The 22143-nt window shown below is 45.6% G+C and overlaps 1 protein-coding gene across 1 annotated transcript in view; it reads right to left on the bottom strand.

The window, feature by feature from the left end:
- PLXNC1 (plexin C1) overlaps nucleotides 1-22143 on the bottom strand; it is a 140623-nt gene that overhangs the window by 37918 nt on the left and 80562 nt on the right. Inside the window, exons 11-20 of the mRNA XM_059187533.1 lie at nucleotides 21527-21706; nucleotides 18907-18994; nucleotides 16200-16403; nucleotides 15890-16075; nucleotides 13581-13683; nucleotides 10560-10661; nucleotides 10124-10227; nucleotides 6481-6519; nucleotides 6098-6222; nucleotides 4548-4792 (exon numbers count right to left, since the gene is read on the bottom strand). Of these exons, the coding sequence (XP_059043516.1) occupies nucleotides 4548-4792; nucleotides 6098-6222; nucleotides 6481-6519; nucleotides 10124-10227; nucleotides 10560-10661; nucleotides 13581-13683; nucleotides 15890-16075; nucleotides 16200-16403; nucleotides 18907-18994; nucleotides 21527-21706 (1376 nt within the window). The remainder of the gene's footprint in view (nucleotides 1-4547; nucleotides 4793-6097; nucleotides 6223-6480; nucleotides 6520-10123; nucleotides 10228-10559; nucleotides 10662-13580; nucleotides 13684-15889; nucleotides 16076-16199; nucleotides 16404-18906; nucleotides 18995-21526; nucleotides 21707-22143) is intronic.

The following is a 22143-nucleotide window of genomic DNA, read 5'->3' as shown; positions in this document are numbered from 1 at the left end:
GCAGTGCGACAGGAGACAGGAGGCAGTGTTTTCTAACAGTCAACATGAGACTCCCAAGAAAACACACATCGCTCCACTCAGGATTGGGCGCAAAACGCAGGCGACGCGTCCTTGCCTCGCTGCATGCGTGCCCAGACGCGCACATGCACACACGCGCACAGAGTCCCAAGTCCTCAGCGAGTGGTTCTTTGATGTTGAAGCTTCTGGAGGTCAGACTGATGCTCATCGGCTGGCTAATGCCTAGAGTAGAGGTGAAGGGTTAACCTTTGCTTACATCCCTATTTAATTGCCTTTCTGAGCAAACCGAAAATAAATGTCATTTAAAGAAAAATACACAACAATTAGCCTTGGTAACCAGAATAAATGTCAGAACATTTTGTACATTGGCCAGGGAGGAGACTTTTTGGTGGTAAGAGGTTCTAGGGAAGGAAGCGGCCTTTAGTTATCACAACTTGCGGCCATCCCGGCCAGCTTGCTGTGGTTTGCAGAGCTGTGGGTGCACAGACACCCCTGAGCACCTTGGTTGGGAGGCGGCTCTTGAACTCCCTTCCCTGGACCAGAGCCACGTCCATGGCTCGAAGGCTTTCCCTGGGGTTTGGCGCATCCCGATCGCATCTGTCTGCAAACATCTGCTGTGGGCACTTACTCCTCGACCGGGGCTTGCCCTCTCATGCTGGCTGAGATGCCTCCAACCTTACAGCCGCCCTCGCTTGCTCACATTCTGAGCAGCTCATGCGGGAGGCTTGTGCGTTCTGCTTCCACGGACGCCTCCCAGAGCAAGCAGCCCTCCATCGGCAGTAGCATGCTCACCAAATAATCAGTGTCTGCCATCAGTGGGCATTAACCACGCACATGGAAGAGGAAGAGCTCAGGCCAGAACCTGGCAGTCAAACCCTTGGTGATGAAGAAGCCAGCCAGACGACTGAGGCTTGAAGCACTGTTTCCAGTCAAGCTTCACCGTCTGGCTTTCAGAGGAGGGCTCCCTGAGCTCTCTCCCCTGCTCTGCCTTGAACAAGTCAATGGAGACCTCTTGCAAGACTCCTGGCATCCCGCGTCCCTACAAGGACACATGTCCTCCCCAGTTCCAGGGCTTCCTTTGACCCCCTCCTGCCACTCCATTCCCCACTGGCTTCCCATCACTTTTCCTGTGACCTTTTCTCCCTGAATCGTCTCACTTAATCCTGTGAGGGAAATACTGTTATGACCATTTTGCATAGGGGTGTGTTGGGGCACACGGAATAGATGTGATTTCCCCAGATCCCACCGCTGACGTGGGATTTTTATACTTTTCTTCCCTGCTGACAGATCCTTGAGTCTCTTCCTTAGTGTAGGACAGAGGTGGAATGTTCGAAAATTTCCCAGATGGGGAGAGGGTTGGGACTAGCACCTGACATTTCAGTTCTTATGGGACACTTCCTTTATTTAGTGGTTCACAACCACACTGCTCTCTTCTCTTTCCCTCTGCCCTCTGGGGTAATGTCCTGACTGCAAACCTAGAACTTCTACTTCTCCTTTTTCCTCCAGCACACATCAGAGACAGGGGTGGGTGTCCTTGTGAGCCTCGTGGGCCAGTTGGGCCACCAAGGGTGCAGCTGGGGACCACAGGTGAGTTCTGCAGGCCTGTGAGGAGGGGTAGCTACAGACTCGGAGTCTCTGCAGTCAGGAGTTCCCCAGAATTCTCCGGAAAGCCACCAGCCTGAGAGAAGTGATATTTGGTCTTATACTGTTACCCTACTCATGGTTCCAACCCTGGGTAATCATTAGCAGAACTCCCCGGGGGCTCTCATAAAAAATTCAGATGCCTGGGCCCTACATTAGACCCCCAGACCCAGAATGTCAGAGCGGAGGCCAGAGCTTCTGTGGTTTGAACACCTTCCCAGAGGGCTTTGAAAGCCATGAGGTTTTTTGCCACTATTAAACACTAGTCCTCAGTTAGTCCTACCTGCTGGGGCCTTAGGTGTCTTATTAGAGCAGGGAACACACAGCAGCTTAGGTGGCCAGCTGTAGCCAAGCGCACCTGGCCGAGCCCCACCCACCCCGCCCTACCTGGATGGGAACGAAGCTCCACCCCCTTCACCTTCCTTTCCTTTGTGAGACCAGACTCCGGCCCTGGCTGAGCTGAAGACTTTCATGCCCGTGATCTACTTCCAGCCCTAAATCCTCCCTAAGCCTCTAAGAAGGTACCTACCTCCCTGGGGAAGTGGTAGCTAAGCGCTCTCAAACCCTGGTGCCGTCCCTCGCCAGCCATGGGATCTGGGGAAAGTCACCTCTATTCCGCGTGCTCCAAATCCCACCGCCCCCACCAGCCCGTGCAAAGTGGCCATGACGATCCCTCCCTCACAGGATTAAATGAGAGGCTTCAGTGCGAAAAAGTAAGCAAAACTCCTAGCATGACGTCTGGCACATTCGACAAACAGCAGCTGGCATTACCACGGCACTCGCAGAGCCCTGGAAGCTCAGAGGAGGCGGGCACCTGAGGGTCACCGAGCTAGGGGCATCCGGGCAGATGTCTGTGGAGGCAGGGCAGGGGGACCAAGGCTGTCAGAGCCCCACATCCCCTCAGGCACCGGTTGTGGGAAGTCAGATCCCCCTGTGCCAGAGGGAATTTTTCCACCGAAATTGAAAGCACCGGGCGGCTTGAAGTCACTTCCTCCTGCTAAGCGTGCCGCCCTCATGCTCAGGATCCTCCTGAATCAGACTGCAGGATCGGGACCCTGAATCCTTGGCTCCAAGGAGCCATTTGGGCTTAGGGCCCGGAATTTTGGACCATCTTACCCCTTGTAGGCTCAAGGGCAGCAAGAGCAAGGCTCCAAGCGCAAGATCACAAGAAAGGGCTAGAAAGAAATTTAAAACCAGTGACGAGGCCCTTCACTCTGTGGATAGAAAACATTTGTCCGGAGAAAAGGTGCCATTCCCAGAGACACACAGCCATCTGGGGCTGAGATGAGTTTAGAGCCCGAACCTGCTGCTTCTAACCAAGACTCCCAGTCCAGTGCTCTTTGTACCACCCCAGGATTCTCAAATGCAAGGCATGGGCAATTATCCTGAGGAGCTTGGCAAACATCAGTTTCTGGCTCCCCCTGCTGCCCCCCCCCCGCCCGCAACCAAGGGCTTCTGATTCAGTGGTGCTGGTGGTGGGGCAGGAGTCTGACTTTGAAGACCAAGACCCAGCCCTGGGTGTGGGTCTTGCCGGCTCTCTTTCGATGCGGTTGTGGCTGAAGCAAGGATGGTGGGAAGCGAAAATATGAAAATATTTGCCCCAGAAATAACTGCTCAACACCTCCCCAAAGCGTATGATGATTTATACCAAGTAAACAGAAAAGAAGGCAGATTTCATTAATCTTAATAAATGGGTAGTGCCTTGGGAGAGGACGGCGTTCGTAAAAAAAAAAAAAAAAAAATGTGCATCTACTTGTAAGATTGCATTAAACATTAAACTAAGCACAGTCTATTTAAAGTGCTGCTTTTGGATCCAAACTTAAGTAGCACTGTTAAAACCTGTGGCATAGCAGTGTATCTTATTCAAAGTTTAATTAGATTTTGGAACTGGCTACAAATACACAATTATGCAGTTTTGCTGGAATCTGGATGGCTGGTGAAATTAAACAAGGATAAGAAGCTTCTGTACCAGGGGCCTCGGAGGGGCTGTATGATCGGGTTCAACGGGACACTCCTCTTGTCCTATTAATATTTTATACCAGTAACGGTCAACATATACGGAGTGCTTTCTTGGTGCTAAACCACTGCACCCATTCTCTCATCTGGGCTTCAGAGTAGTCCTAAGATAGGGCTCTCGGCTCTAAACCCAAGGCTCAGAGAGGTGCAGAAGCCTCCTCTAGCGGGGTACGGGGTCCAGGTGCGGACCGGACAGCAGGCTCCAGGAGCCATGACCTTGCCCGCTGAAGTCTGCGCCAAGTTGGTGTTCAAAATGATTTTAAGATTCAATCAGACTACGACCACATTCATACAGTGATTCCAACAAAGCAAACTTGAGGGGCAGGCGGCTCTTTGGGGACTTGCTAAACAGATGGAATAATGTGGGATGACTAGTTAGAACTGAGCATAAACAGCTTCCAGTATGAGGAGGTAAATGGGTATTTCCAAGATGTTTCAGAGGCCCTGCACGCGCACTGGGTTCCCTTCAATATCGGAGATATCCCCTCCACCCAGGACATTTTCTGGTTTCTGGTTGTCAATTACTGATGTGAGGGTGGGCTAAAAGTCAGTGGCATAAAATCTCAGTTATGCAAGATAAGTAAGTTCTAGAAATTGATCGTACCACGTCGTGCCTACTCTGTGGGGCACCCCTTAAAAATCAAGTAAGAGGATAGGTTTCATGTTGTTTTTTACCATAGTAAAATTGTTTAAAAGTGAAAAAGAAAGATCTAAATGAACTGCATTTCCATAGGCCAGTTCCAGCAAAAACAATTTTATTTTCTCCTCCATGTGCTCCTCGGAAGGACCGTGTCTACAAGAGGTTAAATGCTGACACCATGGAGTGCTCAGGACTTATCCTGGCAAAGACATCAGCATCTGTTAAAAATAACCACCTATTGTCTTACCTCTGACCCTGCCGCGGGAGGTGACACTTACCCGCAGAAAACCGGAAAGACAGACGGACATCCAGTTTGTGAGGAGTTTCTCGACCACAGACTCTGTGCGTCTTAGCATGAGTTTCGGCTGCATGTTGCTGGACTGTTCCATCAAGTCCCTGGTCAGCACCTCCAGGATGCTGGTCAGATAGACCAGCTTGGTTTGCAGTGCAATGGTCAAGAAGGAGGCAAACAGACACCTGTTTAAAAACAGAGCCTCGGTTACAATACTCAAGACATCGAGACAACCCACTGTCCGTGAGCAGATGAATGGATAAAGAAAGTGTGGTGTATGTGTATACACACCCCCCCACACACGCACCCCAGAATGCTGTTCAGCCATACAGGAGAATGAAATCTTGTCATTTGTGACAACACGGATGGATTGTGGATGGATTATGGACCTTATGCTAAATGAAAATATCAGAGAAAGACAAATACTGTATGATCTTGCTTATATGTGGAATCTGAAAAAAAGAAGAAAAATAACCAAGCTCATGGAAAAAGAGATCAGATTTGGGGTTATCAGAAGTGGAGAATGGAGGGGGAATTGGAGGAAGGTGGACAAAACACAGAAACTTCCAGCTACAAGATAAGTAGATGCTACGGACGTAACATACAACACGGTGACTACAGTTAACACTGCTGTATCATTTGAAAGTTCTAAGAATAAATCCCAAAAGTTGATTTTTTTTCCCCCTTTTTCCTGTATCTGTATGAGATGATGGTTGCTGACTGAACTTGTTATGGTCATTATTTTGCAACAGGTGCAAGGAAGATCATTGTGTCATACATCTTAAACTTAGAGTGCTGTATGCCAATTCCATCTCAATAAAACGGAGAGAGAAGAAAAAAACAAGATATACAGACGACAAAGAACCACATAAACAAAGGGCCTTGGTTAATGAGGTTAACTATCAGCCGTGACTAGGTTGACGCTGATGGGAATTTCCATGGAAGCTGAGGGGCAATGGGGTGCTGTCCTATGGGCACCTGGGTTCTTTTTAATGTCTTAGGTCAACCACCTTTGTCCTCAACCCATAAAAACCATGCACCGGTGTTAACCCAAGCACATTTTATGTCTTTATGGCTCTTAAACTTAAGCCAGAGTGGTAAACAAGAAGTGAGTATCTTTCCCAAATTTTTAGGTGTTTTAAAGACCGAAAATAGCACTTCTGCTTTTTTGAGTCAGGACTCATGTTTTTTCTTGGTGTTGGGGTTTTTCAGAGCTTTCTTTGTGGGGAAGGAGGAGTGTGTGTGTGTGTGTGTGTGTGTGTGTGCGCGCGTGCGCACATGTCTTCAAAACAGAATTGTATTGGGGTCATATGACCTAAAATGGAGCTATCATGGTTTCATGACCCCGATTAGACAGCCTCTAGATAAATCCATGTTTTCAAGGCATGTGGACACCAAGTTCAGGTTGTGGTCCGAAAATAAAATAAGGAGCTCACATTTTTATTTTCTGTATTTAATGACTTTCAAAATGTAAATAAATTGACTAATACCTGTCCTTCACTGAAAAGTTCTTCTGCTTCTCAAGGGTGTGGATGACAGTCACAAGGAAACTTTTATTACAAATCAGAGCATCCAAAGCTGTGAGACTTTCATTCTTGTCAGTGGCATCTCTGTTCTGGAAAAAATAAATGAATATGCTATGATATGATATGATGTGATATGATATGACATAAAATAATATAATAATATAATGTTAAAAACTTAAAGTTAGAAGGTAGATCCACAATGGGTTTTCCAAGACAATGAATTATTTAATACTGAATCCATGATTCCAAAAAGCTCACAAAAATTCAACAGTGGAGATGATGATGAAGGGGAGGACACTATGAAAGGCAGGCAGTCATGGGCTAAAAATGAAAACTTATAGACTTACATGCATATCTTCAGTGAAGATGTGTGTGAAGCCACCTGACTGAGAGGAAGGAGACACTTTTATTATTCATAACATCCAAAGGAAATGAATAGTGTATTTTTGTTACAATACCCAAGTCCATTTTAATAAAGCGGAGACTCTGTTTGCTAATCTGAAGAGCCCCGGGCTCACGTTCATTTTATATCCTCTAATACATAATAAATAATTATTCAGCTCTCAAGAAGCCCCGGTGAGTTCTGAAAGCCTCTAAGAAGCATCGTTACCATTGCATCGGTTCCAGTTTGGGTAGAGGAAGGCATCTCCCACTTTCAAAGAACAGACTCAAAAGTGAAAGAAGTGGTAAAGAAAATTATGCAAATGTGCAGATCACTCCTGAAGCAGTTTGCCCCCTTGGGATAAATACTGAGTTGTGTCCCGAAGTTTCTATAAGTCTTAGTTTTGTAGTATCCAGTGTCTCAAGAGACTGTGCCATGGAGATGGGGTAAGCGGGGCAGTTATAAGTTAGAAATCTGGAGCTGAAACTTGGGTTTCAGTCTTGGTTTTAGCACCTACTGGTCACGTGACTTTGGACAAGTTATATAAGCTCTCTGTGCCTGACTTTGCTCATCTGCAAAGTGGGGACACTCCTAACTCTCATCTCCTAGACCACTTGGTGTGAAAATAAAATGAATGCATGCACAGTAAGTTCTATCTCAGCCAAGTTTATTGCTTTTATCACTAATTTATGGCAAACTAGATCACAGTGTTATTGTCCTGCTGGTTCCCACAATTATTTTTATGTGCTATGCTACGTTGCTCCTGGATATAAACTTTTCAATTTGAGTTTCCCTTTTTAATGTATCATAAGTCTTCTTGGAATTAAAGGATTAAATTTTAAAAGCATGCTGAGTAAAAATGAGTCAACAGAATGAAAATAAAAACATGAACATTCAGGTTTTTCTCTTCCTCTTTTTTGGGGGTAATATTTGAAACTTTAGTCTATTTTCATACCTCATTAAAGTAAATTTCTTCTGCAGAGAATTTTTGCTTTATAGTTTCAAATTTGTTAGCTTAAGCAGAAGACCTCAAACTATTTTGGTCATACCCTCCCTTAGTAATATGCAGAGAACTCATACCCTGGGTTTGCATTTTCTAGGTCCTAACATTTTTCTGCTGAACCAACTTGATATGGACGACAGTTTAAACAGATCGATTCCTGACCTTAAATAGGGAAATGCCACCACAGCTCCCTGTGTTCTAAAGCTCCTTCCTCCTTTCATTTAAATTTCCCTCTTCTAGGAGATGGGATGCACTGCTCACCCTTATTTTTGCTCCTATTCTAAGCAAAACAAAGTAGTCAATACAATGAAAAGGAAAACTGTGAAGAGCCAAAAACCAGCACAGAGCCAGAATGGGTCATACGTCGGCCTCTGCGAACCTACCATTTCCTCTGGTTCTGTCTACTGGTGTCCAGTAGGTGCTGACTGCTCAAGTTCTCAGTCTACCAGCTGTCCCCAGGCCTAGAGGATGGGGTTCCTGATCTATGACATCGCAGACTATATTCCTCCATCCTCTAGACCTTTCATTATAAAGTCCATTTTAACTCAGGTCTTGCTAGGGCTCTGATAGTGATGCCCGTTTTTCCTGGTCTTCTCCTTTACGGACTCCTCCTGACTTCAATCTTCCTGGCTTTCCCAGTTGCTCTTCGAGATTACACAGAACCCTGAGTTAAGTCTGTTTGGCTTCCTGCAACTACAGATGACCCTTGAGGGGAGGAACACGGACCCTGTGGGTAGTCAAAAATTGGCGTGTAACTTTCCCCCAAAACTTAACTACTAATACATTGCCTGCTGCTGACCAGAAGCCTTATCAATGAACACACATTTTGTATGTTTTCTGTATTATATACTGTATTCTTACCATAGAGTAAGCTAGAGAAAAGAAAATGTTACTAAGAAAATCACAGGGAAGAGGATATACATTTATAGGACTGCACTATTTGATTGAAAAAAAAAAAATCCATGTATAAGTGCACCTGTGCAGTTCAAACCTGTGTTGTTCTAGGGTCACCTGTATCTCTCTTCTAAAATAATACAGCCTTTTACCCGGGATTTTCTTTTTCCCTCAAAACACTCAACTTGCAATAGCGTCTTTTGCATTCATCACTTATCTCGCTCTTGATTACTGAATTTAGAAGATAGGACAATTTCTTTTTCAGGCCACAGATGACTCTCTTCAGCACTCAAGGGCAATCATTAACTGTAAAAGCCCACACAAGCCTCGTGTGGATGGTAGAAATCGCTGTTGTTTTATTCCTATTAAATTCTTAATGGGGATCTCAGATAGCTGGGAAATAGGACTCATGATGTCCTGCATAGTCATCCTGATTCAGGGAACTGAACTTTCTCCCTCGGTGGTGTTCTGCCGTGGACATGGGTGGGTGAGGGGGCAAATACAAGCCTTGGTGCCTGATTCTCTGGGAGGAGAAGTTTAAAAAAGTATATTTACAAGCACAAAAAAATTGAAATCTTATTTATAGTTTTCTTGATTTACAACACCCCCCCCCAAAAAAAATATATATATATCAATATCATGGGTGTTTTATTTGGTGGATATTTTATGGAGCTATCCCAACCTCCAGACACAGCATCACATATCATGGTGTCCGCTTCTAGAAATATAGAGAAGCTGGAAATTGCTTACTGCATGTGTCTGAGTTTCTGAACCCTAGGCTTTGGGCCCAATGTAGCTGAGAAGCTTCAGGTAAGGTGATACAGCTCTGTTTTGACCTGGCTTTGCTCAGAAGTCTAGATTGAAATATGATCGTCTGTGTTGATGTTCCAGAGTTTGGGCCCTTCTGTGGTCACCAGTGAGCGGAGTGGGGCAGGGGTGCAATCAGGATGTGAAGGTGGGGACGGGCAGATGAGTGTACTTTGCTCAAGACTCGGGAGTGTAAAGGACAAAGGCTGAGTGAGTAGGAGACAAGATGGAGGCGTCAGAACAGAGCAAGATGAAAACCCAAAGGGCTAAAGGAGACTGCTCCTCGGGGTCCCAGGATGCATTCGTCAATCATTTCGTGCATCTATTTCTATGAAATGAGGATGATATGGACTGATCAGCAGAGAACAACTGGTGGAGAGAACCATGAAAAACTCAACATTGCTAAAAATGGCTGCTATCAACTCAGATTCCATACATGTCTCCCTCCCTTCCTCCTGGCCCACAATACTTTTCATTTCCAATTGAGAAGTAATAGTGAAAAATCTAGTAGCTGCAATGGAAGTCATGCAGATAAACACAACAAATTGGCCAGCCCACAATTTATTGATTTTTAAATAAACTAGCTCGCTTCCCAGCTACAAATTCAGCTCTAAACAGGTAGTAAAATAAAACAAAAATCATCACTCTGAACTTCTGTCCCTCCTAGGCTTTTGTTACTGGACAAAGAATAATCGTCAGTGACCCATCACTGCTTTATGCCCTAATCAATCCAATTAATAATTATCCTTCTCCCTGCTCTGCTCAAACTGAAGCCCTTATTTCATACCAAGCACATTATCTATAGCTGCCTTGGAAGAAAACACCCGTTTTTTGATGAGAGCAACAAGCTCCTTCATTATTATTCAAGACTCAACCTTAAGGAATATGATCAATGCTCTTTTACCTCGGGGAAGAAAGTTCTCAGAGCAAAATGTTTGTAGTCAAGGAAGGGAACGGTTCCAAAACTATCAACCACATCCAATTTATCCATCTGCAGCTCAGCAAAGCCTGCAAAACAGAATCCCAAGAGCAATATTTTAACTCAACAAACAATGGATAAGATCTTCTGCTGTTTTGTCTAACACGGAGGATGACCTTGGTTTTCATTAAAGAAGAAACAATGGATAATTACTTGGTTGGCTGCAGAGCAGAGCTGAAATAAACACAGAGCCAGGCCTAGACCCCACCGCTCAGATGTCTTCTATTATACAACAGTTCTTGTTACTCTGGCCAGCTCCATTTAACGGGGCGGGGCATGGTGGTAGTGAGAAGATTGTTTAAAAAAGGAAAAAAAAAAAAAAAAAAGCTCGTTTTTCCACAAATAAAATTTTGGAGCCTACCATCACGTATCTCTTTCCGGAGCTCACTCTCCAGGAGCTCCAGCTGTTGGCTCTGTTTGCGGCTCAGCTCCTTCGATTTGTGCCTGGTTACCCCCACGGCCGCTGAGGAGACAGAAATCTAGCATCAGATTGACACGTTAGCTTCAAAAACAAAAAGGAAAACGAAGCCAACCTTGACGTTTCTTTTACAGAGAAAGAGAGAGAGAGACAGAGACAGAGACAGAGGAAGAGAGAAAAGAACAGCATTTAAGAGGTGGAATTTATAAAGGGAAAAAGTCCCAGTGAGGGGTCACTCTAAAGAGGAAGATGCTGAAATGTAACAGGGAAACAGAAAACCACCCACCTTAAAAGTAAGAACTAAATCAAATAACCTCGCTTGTAACCAACGATCCCAGCTGGCTGAAAAGTAATGAAATAAGCCACGTTTTCCCTGCAGCCACGGTGGCTGATATTGTTCCATTCTTTTTTTCAATGTTTCTAAACATCCCTGGAGAAATAAAGTCAAGCCACAATTGCAGAAGGAAATCACAGATCCACAGCGAGCTCCGTAAGCAAACTTGCATAGATCAAGTCGGCTGACATTGGGAGCGGTCCACAATGAGCCCTGGCATCTGGGACATGGCTTCTTCCCCACTTTGTCTTGCTTCTAACTGTGCTGTTGAGACAGTGCCCTGAACACTCTCAGTTCACATCCCCACTCTGCCAACTATGAGCTGTGTGACCCCGGAGTAAGTTCCTTAGCATCTCTGTGCCTGGCTGCTTTATTGGCCAAAGGGCTCACACCTCACTGTGATGTTGAGACGAATGCAAGAAGTAACTCACAGAAAGCATTCAGAAGTTGTTTTTTTAAAAAGAATATTCAACAATGGTCAACTGCGTTATTATTCTGGAAAGGTTTCCCTCCTTTAATAGCAACTGCATGATCGAAGGACCCGTAGATATGAAGGATCCTGGAGGAAGCAAAACTCAGTGCGGTTCTTCACTGGATCATTTCACAAACTCAACAGTCTTCACCCTAACATGCACTATGCATCTTCAAAAAAGGATGGGGCGCACAGTGATTTCCAAACTTATGTGGCCACGGAACCTCTTCCTCCAGGAGCATGACTTAGGGTCAGCATCCTTTGGGCCACATTTCAGGTTACAAGGGCTCAGGGCAGGGAAAGGCAGTGAGGCTGTGGCACCCACCCAGCAGTGGGTTTTTATTGGCTGACAACTGGAAAAGCCACAGTGGAGATGTTCAGAAGGTGGCAGGCCTTGGCCAGGACGCTTTGTGTTTTCACTAATGACGTGACCGATGGGCTAAAATACTTGTACACTTTACACCTGCTCAAGCTGCTGGTCACCCATAATGGCCTAGAATCATGGCAAAAAGGGGATGAGAATTTTAAAGGGCACTGCCACTACCAGTGGAGCCAAAGCTATGGGTCAAAGTGAGCCCACCTCACCGTAAAGAGCACAAACAACGTCTATGACACAGTGAGGGGACAGGAGCGCTGAGTCACACACGGCACAGGAAGAGATCAGCGGCTGCTAGTAAGTCACAAAGCGGAGAGGACTTTATGGGGAGACTGCTGTCTACAGCTGCTTGCCACTGGCGGATTCTCAAAATAGAGCTCAGTGTTTAGAATTTATACGTAATCTTCTTACTTGTAGGCAGTGCCAGCCAGGACTTTATTAAAATATCAAGCCCAATTCTGGATTCCAGCTACAGAACAGGGGTGGACAACGTGAGAAGAAGCCCCAAGACAATACCTGAAATGACCATCCACAAGCCAAAATAGGGCCTCTGCAAAATGAATTCATTCCATCGGGCCAGTTAAACACACACAGAAATCTTTCCCTCTCTGGACTGAGAACCCACCGGGAGAAAGGGCCGGGCCTTCCCTTATGCTCTCTAGCTCCGGAGGCTTGCACTGTTACCGACAACACATGTGTTCAGTGGGTGTGGGGATGGATGAATGAAGGAGTGGATGGAAGGAAACAGTAGCAACTATTAACAGAAAGTGCTAGAAAGGCAACACCTGTGTGAAATCAACAGATGGGAAGCGCTCTCTCAGTTGGTGGAGAGGGGTTCTATTTCTGAGATGGGCAAGGGGAAACAGACTTTGGATGAAAAGCAGCTCAGAACCAGGTCACACACTAAATTGTTACAGGGGTCTGGTATGCAGGTGAGTCATGTGGCCCAGGTGGAGACAACAGGGAGTGGTGGGGACTGTGGCAAAACCCCAGTGACCACATGCCCTCCCTCATGGTTCCACTGCTATTCAGCTCCTGTAAACTGATGCTATGGAAAAGTGGAGATGCAATGAGCCAGATCTTTCAAATTTTCTAGAGATATTTTTAAAAATGTGACTCAACTTAAATTATTTTTTAGTTGAAGTACAGTGGACACAAATGTTACATTGGTCTCAGGTATACAACATGGTGGCTCACCTAATTTTAAAATGCTATCAGCTACTTCATAGTTAAAAAAATGCTGTGTGGGCCAAACAAAACAGATTGGTGGCCCAGATTCAGCCAGCAAGCAACAACCCTGAGATTGCTGTGCTCGGATGAGCCTTGCGACATTTTAATAGATGGTACAGATCGCGCTTCTAAAAGGTAGTTCTGCCAGGAAAAGCAGAGCTGGGGTGGGAGCAGGGGGTGGTGTTTGGTGAGGTGAGAAGGCAGGAGGAGATGACCAGATCCTGAAAGTCCAAAATGCCAGAGGAATTCTGAAAGAATAATGTAAATGGGACATCTGTCATCATGATTCACAGTATTGGGGAAGAAAAGTGGACGATGTATCTCAAACACCAAGATGCCACCTTTGTAATCCAGCTTTGTATTGATGAGGCATCCTAAAGAATGCTTCGAAAGCCCTCAACATGTACCTGTGATTCCTTTCCCAAAGTTGTGATTTGGGTTTTCACCCATTAGTACTTAATTGAGGCAGACAGTTCCTGAAAGCTGAGTCTGCTGGCCTGACGAGATGCCCCAGGGAATCATTTCTCTGACAAAATCGAATAGGACACTTACCAAAGATGACAATCACTAGCAAGACGGGAAGGACAATCAGAAAATACCAAGTGGTAGGAACTGTTTCCTGCTCAACGTAGAGCTCCAAGTTTCCCAGTTTGACCTAATGGGACAGAATGTCATTAGATTCATTGAGTTCAGCACCATATTTATGGACACATTTTTTCCTCCAGATCATTTCCCCCAAGATACAAAAAGGTGACAAGCTAGGTGGGATATATGAATTGAAGTCCCACCTCAGATGGGTTGGTTATGTGAACTTGAGCACATCGAGAACATTCACTGTGCCTCACTTTCCAAATATGTCAGTTGAGGAGCACTGGACTGCACCTGAAGATTTTAGAATTGAGTCCTCTTTGCCCTAGGGGTTTAACACAGCCTTACCTTATCTTTACCTTCCTCATAAACCAAGATGCCACCTTTGTAATCCAGCTTTGTATTGATGAGGCATCCTAAAGAATGCTTCGAAAGCCCTCAACATGTACCTGTGATTCCTTTCCCAAAGTTGTGATTTGGGTTTTCACCCATTAGTACTTAATTGAGGCAGACAGTTACCTTATCTTACTTCCTGTGGATAGTGACTCTTCAGAAAGTTGTCTCGAAGACTAAATGCATCAATTGAGTGAATGGGCTCAAGATAGTCCTAGCCAAAACTCCCTAGTGGCTTCCCAAAGCTCAAAGCCAAGCCCTCACAATGGCTCGCACGTTTTTTTGTTTTGTTTTGTTTTTTAACTCCCCCCACCAAGATGTTATTTATTAATTTGAGAGAGACAGAGATCACAAGCAGGGAGAAGGGGCAGTGGGAGAAACAGACTCCCCACTGAGCAGGAAGCCCAATGCGGAACTCAATCCCAGGACCCTGGGATCATGACCTGAGCTGAAGGAAGGTGTTTAAACAACTGAGCCACTCAGGCTCAGTAGGCCCTGGCCCACACGTTCCTAATGATCTGTTACCTCTCCCTACTCCCTTGGTTACTTCTCCAGCCTCCTTGAATACTCCCCCGTGTTCCCTCTGCCCTAGCCACACTGGGCTGCTTGTTGCTCCTCAAATGCACCAGACAGGCTCCTGCCTCAAGATCTTTGCAACCTGCAGGCCTAGAACTCTCTACCCCAGAGAGGTCCTGGCTCATTCCCTCTCCTCCTGGAGGTCCTTACTCAAATGTCATCTTCCCAAAGAGTCCTTGGCTGCCCTCCCTGCACACCCTGCAGCACTGCCTGCCCCTGCTTCATGCTTCTCCATGGCGATCACCACAACCTCACACATTTTTCTTGTACATTCTTCGCTCCATGTCTCTTTAGGTAATCCCCACAAAGGTAGAACCTGGGGGATCTGTTTTCTTCTCCCCTGTGTTCCCATCACAGAAGAGGCACTCAGAGACCATTTCCTGAATAGAGATGGCTAGCCTTGCTCTCCTCAGCCAGTGTGACCCGTGGGGGCGCTTGTGAGTTCAGCTGTCATTACTGATGATTGTATTGACTGATTGTCATGTTGATTATCGATTATCCTCTTTACCACACAGATGGACCATGGGAGGCTCAGCTAAGCCAAGTGACTTACCTAAGGCCATGCAACTATTAGCTGGCACAGCTGGGACATGAACACATATTGTGTATGGGGGGGGGGGTGTGGGTGCTCTAGTCTGATGCTCTTTTTTCTTGACCTTTATTCAGTATTTATGACTACAGATCATAAAGCATTTTTGGGAGGGTATAGACTGTAGAGAGCCTCATATGGCATGAACACCATAAAGAAAGACTTCTAATAGGTTTCTGTTCCCAAGGGTCTCCCATCTTCATTATGGGACATAAATTTACCCGTGATGGGCCCTTCAAAACATGTCGGGACAAGAACTGTGGCAAGCCTGACTCCATGACGGAGGAAGCAGCCCACGGCCCAGAGATCATCTGGTCTCCATCAGAATCGAATGTTACTCTGAGTGTTCTGGGTTTCTGCTAAGACATGTCATCCTTACATTTGGCAAAAGAACAGTGGATCATTCATCCGAGATCTGGAGATTCCGCCTGCAGGTGCGACTGTCTAAATGTATGGCTAGAACAAAAGCTATCAAGGCTCGTTAGCATTATAGACAATGGTGCATTCAATGCTTTAACATTCGAATAGGCATATGGATGGGTTCCGCCAGTTATTTTGGAAGAATTGTGAGTGCGCCTGCAATAGCAGCTTTGTTTATCTGCTATTTAAAGCTAAGAGCTAGAGATCTGTGACAGATGCCATTCTGGCTCCTGTGTCGCCAAGCAAGTGCCTCAAATAAGGTATAATCAATAGGTAGGACCCTCAGGTAACTTACACGAACTTTCTTGGACGAGGTGTCGATGCTGTTTGCATTACTGATGCCTTTGATTTTGCAAAGGATGATGGTGAGATCTTGATTTCTCGTAATGTTTTCAAAACTGCAATTTAATTGCTCGTTTTCCCCGTGGAAGAGAGTGATTTCAATGTCTGTCTTGGAGATGTTGAACTCGTCATTTTCTTTCTGGGAAGAACAAAGAGGAGAAGAAGAAATCAGGGCACCAAGGGAACCCACAGACCCAACCACTCCTTGTCCTTGCCCGTTGAGGTGGGGGGTGCATCCCACCCAAAGGAAGCAAGAAACATACTTGAATTTTTACTTCCAGCTCTGTGTCCCCCTCGGGTTCGACCCGACACCCCGTGAACCTAGGGTCCTCAAGATACTGCAGACTTCCGCAGTCCAAGAAGGTGTCCTGGACTCTCAGCTTCACGGTGACGTTCGTACGCGCTTTTGAACTCTTTAAACTGGGGGCTAAAAACCTGCAGGAATCTGTCACACAATATTCAGAGACCTGAGGGAGGAGAAAAGAGCATTTTTAACAACTTCGTTCCGGGCACCTGGGTGGCTCCGTCGTTAAGCAGCTGCCTTTGGCTCAGGTCATGATCCCAAGGTCCTGGGATCAAGCCCTGGGCTCCCTGCTTGACGGGAAGCCTGCTTCTCCCTCTCCCACTCCCCCTGCTTGTGTTCCCTCTCTCACGGTCTCTGTCAAATAAATAAATAAAACCTTTAAAAACAAACAAACAAACAAAACCAATTTAAAAAGCAACAAAAATCAACTTCGTTTCTGAGCCCCAACCCTGCATAGGAGGAGTGAGGTGACCCGGGCAACTGAACTTCTCTGTGCTTCTAATTTCTCATCTGCAAACTGGGGAAACTGATACTACCTCCCTTTACAGGGCTGAATGAACCCGAAATCACATTAAATGTGATGAGGGCTCATTCGACTAAATGGGAATGAAATTACGTGGGGTTACATGTGCAGAAATGCTTCCAATCATGCCAGGCACACAGTCAGCACTCCACAGATGCTAGCTGCTGTCCCTGCAAATGCTCTTAGCGATTGCTCCTGGGGTCACGCGACGGAGAAAGGAGCGCAGACAGAAGGAGCCGAGACAAAGAGGGATGCTTGGCACCAAAGACTTTGCAGGGTCTGTGTGTCCCGAGAGTCCTCAAGGTGGGTTGGGAAATGCAGGCAGGGAGTGGACGGTGCCCCAGGGAGGCTGCGGTGACCTGCACACCACTGGCCACATCCCTCCTCGTCTAGGGAATGTCTGTGGCGCTTAGCGGAGATCACTGACCCCAAGTGAGGAAAAGGTTTTGCAGGCCTAACAGGAAATCAGGGAAACAAAAGCAAAAGGGACAATGTGGCCCCATGAAAATGCAATGCATGAAGGCTGGAGAGAACACAGAAAGTGTGGCCTGTTTTACAGGTTTAGTCACAAAAAATGTCAATACTGTCATTTTTAGGGGTGCAGAGATATGGGCACAGAAAGCCCCTGGAAAAGAGATTGAGAAAGGTCTTGAAGAAGAACCGTAAGGGCTCCTGGCAGGCTCAGTCTGCAGGCTGTGTGACTTGACCCTGGGGCTGGGAGTTTGAGCCCCACGTTGGGTATGGATGCTTGAAGATACAATCTCAAAACAAAACAAAAAAACAAAAGAGAGCAGTAAGACTTGTGAAAAAAATCTCAGGTGGGAGTTCACCTGTTTTTGACTTTCTACTATTGGAGATGAAAAGAGCGGGGTTGGGCGGGGTGGAGAGCCCCTGTGTGGCTCAGCTGGTCAAGTGTCTGACTTGACTTCAGCTCGGGTCATGGTCTCGGGGCTGTGGGATTGAGCCCCACATTTAGCATGGCATCTTCTTTGGACTCTCTCTCCCTCTCCCTCTGCCTTGTACCTCCATGTGCTCTCTCAATCTCTCTCTAAAATTAAAAAAAAAAAAAAAAAAATCTTTAAAAAAAAGAAAGAAAAAGAAAAGAGAGGGTAGGAAGAGGCCCTAGGTGGGAAGATCTGACACAAAAAGCTAAGACAGACAACACCTCCCTCCCCCTGAACACCTCTCTAACTCTGGAGCTCTTATGTGCATTTCTGGCGATGTGAAGAACCAAAAACCGGTGTGCGTCCACATAGAGAAGTCATGGCCTAGAACCAGATAGGAAGTGAGGCCAGGAACTGGCTCTGGCTGTGTCAGGGGGCAGATGTGTGTTGACGACTGTAAGGGTGACTCAGGAAGGCCGTCTGTGCCCAGGCCCCAAGCCACACAGGTCCAAAGCACGGCCATGTCTGTGGCCACGAGCACACCTGCCCACTCTGGCAGGAAGTGGTCAGGTGGGGCCCGGAGAGGCTGCTTCTCTCACATCTCTCGTTAAGGAAGGAGAGAACGGAGAAGAGAGAATGGGGAGAGCATTCGAGAAGAGGGTCGGAGTGCCCTCAGAGGCCCAACCTGTATCTGAAATGCATCATTTTGTGGGATGAGGCCCTTCTGGGCCTCCTGTTGGTGCTAACGAGTGGACAAGGACTGGAAACCAGACCCCCGTGTGGGGAAAATGCCAGGTAAGAGGAGGCCAGGTCAGCAGGAAAGGGACCAAATCAGACAATGGCAGGAAAGTGAGGAGTCCATGGCAAGATTTCGGGGACTCGGGCAGGTCACTTGGCCTCAGAACCTCAGCTCTGTCCACACAATGGGAATGCCATCACACGCTCACCCCTCACAGGCATTTTCACACTTATTTCTAAACATTGTCCCATTAAAGTGCCTCCCTACAAAGCCCACATGGCGACAATGGCAGACCTTGTCATACCAAGCTCATTCTCTCTCCTCTGTGCCACAACGGGAAATACTGCACCGCAAGGACAGGTCTTATTACTGCCCTCAGAGCCCAGATGCTGTATATCCCCCAACAGGTAAAAGCTTGTAAAGGCACAGAAATAAAAGATACTCCCCAAGGGACGGTAGTGTGATGAAAACAAAATCATCCTTGAAAATTACTATGATTACAAGGTAGCTGAAGACTTACATTTATGTTTCCTTTTAACTCGTGTGAAATGATTAAGTTGTCAATTACGTCAAAATTTCTGCCCACGATGGTTATATTTTGACCACCACTGCAAAGAAAAAAGCAACAAGAGGAGTTTCATAGTAAACAGGCAGGCATTTTGCATTTATGAACAAAGCTATCACTTTATTCACACTAAATATAAAACTCAGTTATGTGTGAGAGCCAAGTAATACATTTTAATTTCAAATGTGGGACAATTCTATAACTCTTTTAATGATACCGGCCACAAACGTATAGTTTTTAAGATACATAAATAGAAGAATTCAGGTCAGATCCGGCGTTAATTCTAGGAAAATGCCCAAATTCTTTTACAGAATTTGGAGCCTTGCTGTGTCACGTTGCCACATATAATCAGATCATTGGCTATACCCTGAAAAGGTTTCACTAAACAGAATTTTGTTTGATTGCTGTTTAATCTATATTAAGATACTTCAATCTAACAATTTTCAAAATCAAACTCCCAACCTACCAATTATACTTTATTTAGGGAGATAGGGAACATTTTGGACAAGGTAAAATTATAAATGACATTAAAACTATAAATTCCCATTTGGTAGGCCATATAAATAACAGTTCCATTCTCTCCAAAACCAAGCCAAATGATTTCACATATTCTCAGCACATAATCGCACAGAAGCCAAGTGGTCATTAGATGTGAAATAAACAGCTGTCCCCAGCTCTGGCGCCCTCATCTGCCCCCCTCCCCATTCATGTAGGTCATTCCAGGGGACAGGAGCCTGGGAATGTCAGCTCTGTGCACCAGCCGGGCCCAGGGTGACAAGATCGCGAGGTGAGCATAAGGAGGCCAATCTGTATAGGGCAGAAGGAAGACATGAAGCCGTGACCCAGTCACAAGGGGGAAAAGGCTGAGTTGGCCTCATGCCAACCTGTTGCTGTTTCTAGAAATTGGGGCTGAGCTGCCTAAGAGCCACATCCCGGCCCCGGCATAACTCAGGGTCCCGGGCTCAGATTAGCACAGGTGACTGGACACTAAGAAGCTAATCAAATCACGATGCTGTGCACCTGAAACTCTTGTAATATCATATGTCGATGATACATCAATTAAAAAGATAATAAAGAAGCCTCTTATTTGATGGCAAAGCAGAATGCTGGTGGTTTGGTGCATAGCAGCCTAGGCCAGAATGCCTGGGAGGCCAGGCAAGTCGTTGGAATGCTCTATGCCTCAGTTTCCTCTTCTGCTAAAGGGGCTACTCCCTTTGTGACAATAAACTGAGTTAATAGATGAAACACACACGGCATGTGGGGAGGGCCATGTCACTGTTTCTGTTTATTTGTAGGAAGGATTTAGATCCCAGCGGAGGTGGTTCAATGCCAGAGGCTTGGTTTGGAGAGTTCACTTTTTCTCATACCACTGTTCGGGGCAGAACTGTTGAAGTCCCAAGCCCCCGTCTCTTATATTTGGAGACAGGGTCTTTAAAAATTAAATGAGGTCATTGGGGTGGGCCCTAATCCAGTAATATGACTGGAGTCCTTATAAAAAGAGGAGGGTAGGACCCAGACAGTCATAGACGGAAGACCATATGAAGACACAAGGAAGAAACCATTTACTTACAAGCCAAGAAAAGAAACCAACCCTGACATCCACCTCTGACTTAATCTTAAATATGAACACTTGACTAGAGGTGTTTTTCTCCCGTTTCTTTTTTTTCTTTTTTCTTTTAAAAACAAAGGTTCATCTACATTTTCATCTAGACAGTACTTTGAAAATCAGCTTCATGCTGTGTTAGGTGAAATCTCTTACTATGAAAATATCTTTAGGGTTATATTCCAAAATCTGAATGAGAATTTAAATTCAACTAGACAAATTTTTTTTAATATATTGGAAGAGTTTATTTTGGAATGTCAATCTCTCTCTTAGGGAGGATCTTTGAAATGCAGATACTGCTTTTCATTTAGATAGCTCCCAATATTTCCTCGAATTATTCAAATCAGCTTATTCGAAAGGTTATAAAATGAAAGATGTAAGAGAGAAGCTTTGTGTCATGGGCAGAAGTGAGATGTCATGTATATGTACCAGAAATGCAGGCTAAGCATAGGTACTGCAATGGAACGAACATTGTAAAGGGCGAAAGACATACAAACTGAAGAGAAACCACAGTATGAACATACAACTTAGCTGTGAGCTTCGTGGTAGCCACAGCTCAGAGGAAAGCAGGACACGCTCGCAGTTTTGAAGGGAACAACTACTGGTCGGGTGTGTGTGTGTGTGTGTCTGTGTCTGTTTGTGTCTGTGTGTTTTCTAGGAATAAATCCTAAGGGGAATTCTGTGAGAGGAGTTTACATAGGACTACTATTTCTGTCTTTATTTGAGTGAAATCCATGATCTTTATGCATATGACCCCTTTCTTTCTTTTCTTTTTTTTTTTTCTTTTTTTTCTTTTTTTGAGAGAGAGGGAGAAAGAGAGAGTGGGGCAAGGGGGAGGGGGACAGAGGGAGAGAGGGAATCTTCAGCAGGTTCCACGCCCAGCACGGAGCCTGATGTAGGGCTCACTCTCACAACCCTGAGATCATGACCCCTTTACACACAATGACAGAAAAATATGAATCTAGAAAGCACCTGATCCAGGTGGTGGCAGGGTATATGAGGGAACAATGTGGCAGAGCGATGTACGACAAGGGTCCCACAGATGTACAGTTCCCGCCATTGAACTGGATACACACGTCCTTCATTTCTTTCCGGCTTGATGGTAGAGAGAATTTCATATGGGTGTCATTTAGCACGTGGCTAACCTGGATCCTAGAAAAGGGCAGAAAAACAACTCTTAAAGGACCCAGACGCTTAGCACAGCTGACTTCTGAACATGACCGTGTATGACTTTTATTTGAACTGCAACAACCCACCCACTATCACAGCAGTTGGAGGCAACTGCTGCTTCATCAGGGGCTGCTGACCACTGTGGGCATCACCTGGGGGCAGGGTTCCTCTTTCTTCTGCGCATGTGTATGTTTTTATTTGCATTTCCCATGGAAGTGGGGCAAGGAGATGTAACCATTTCCCTTAAGAACTCCTAACAGAAAGTGGAACACGGACATGGGCCTAGGTTATGTTAAGGAATTCTGGTTAATTTTTCTGAGCGTGAGAATGGCACTATCCTCATCTGTAGGAGACATATACTGATATATGTGTGAGGGAAAGGATATGGAGTCCGCAGCACAGTTCTAAAAACCCTAGCC

The sequence above is a fragment of the Mustela lutreola genome, chromosome 8, assembly GCF_030435805.1.
Source record: "Mustela lutreola isolate mMusLut2 chromosome 8, mMusLut2.pri, whole genome shotgun sequence".
NCBI classification, from domain to species: Eukaryota; Metazoa; Chordata; class Mammalia; order Carnivora; family Mustelidae; genus Mustela; species Mustela lutreola.
This window is presented reverse-complemented; position numbering and strand designations above follow the sequence as displayed.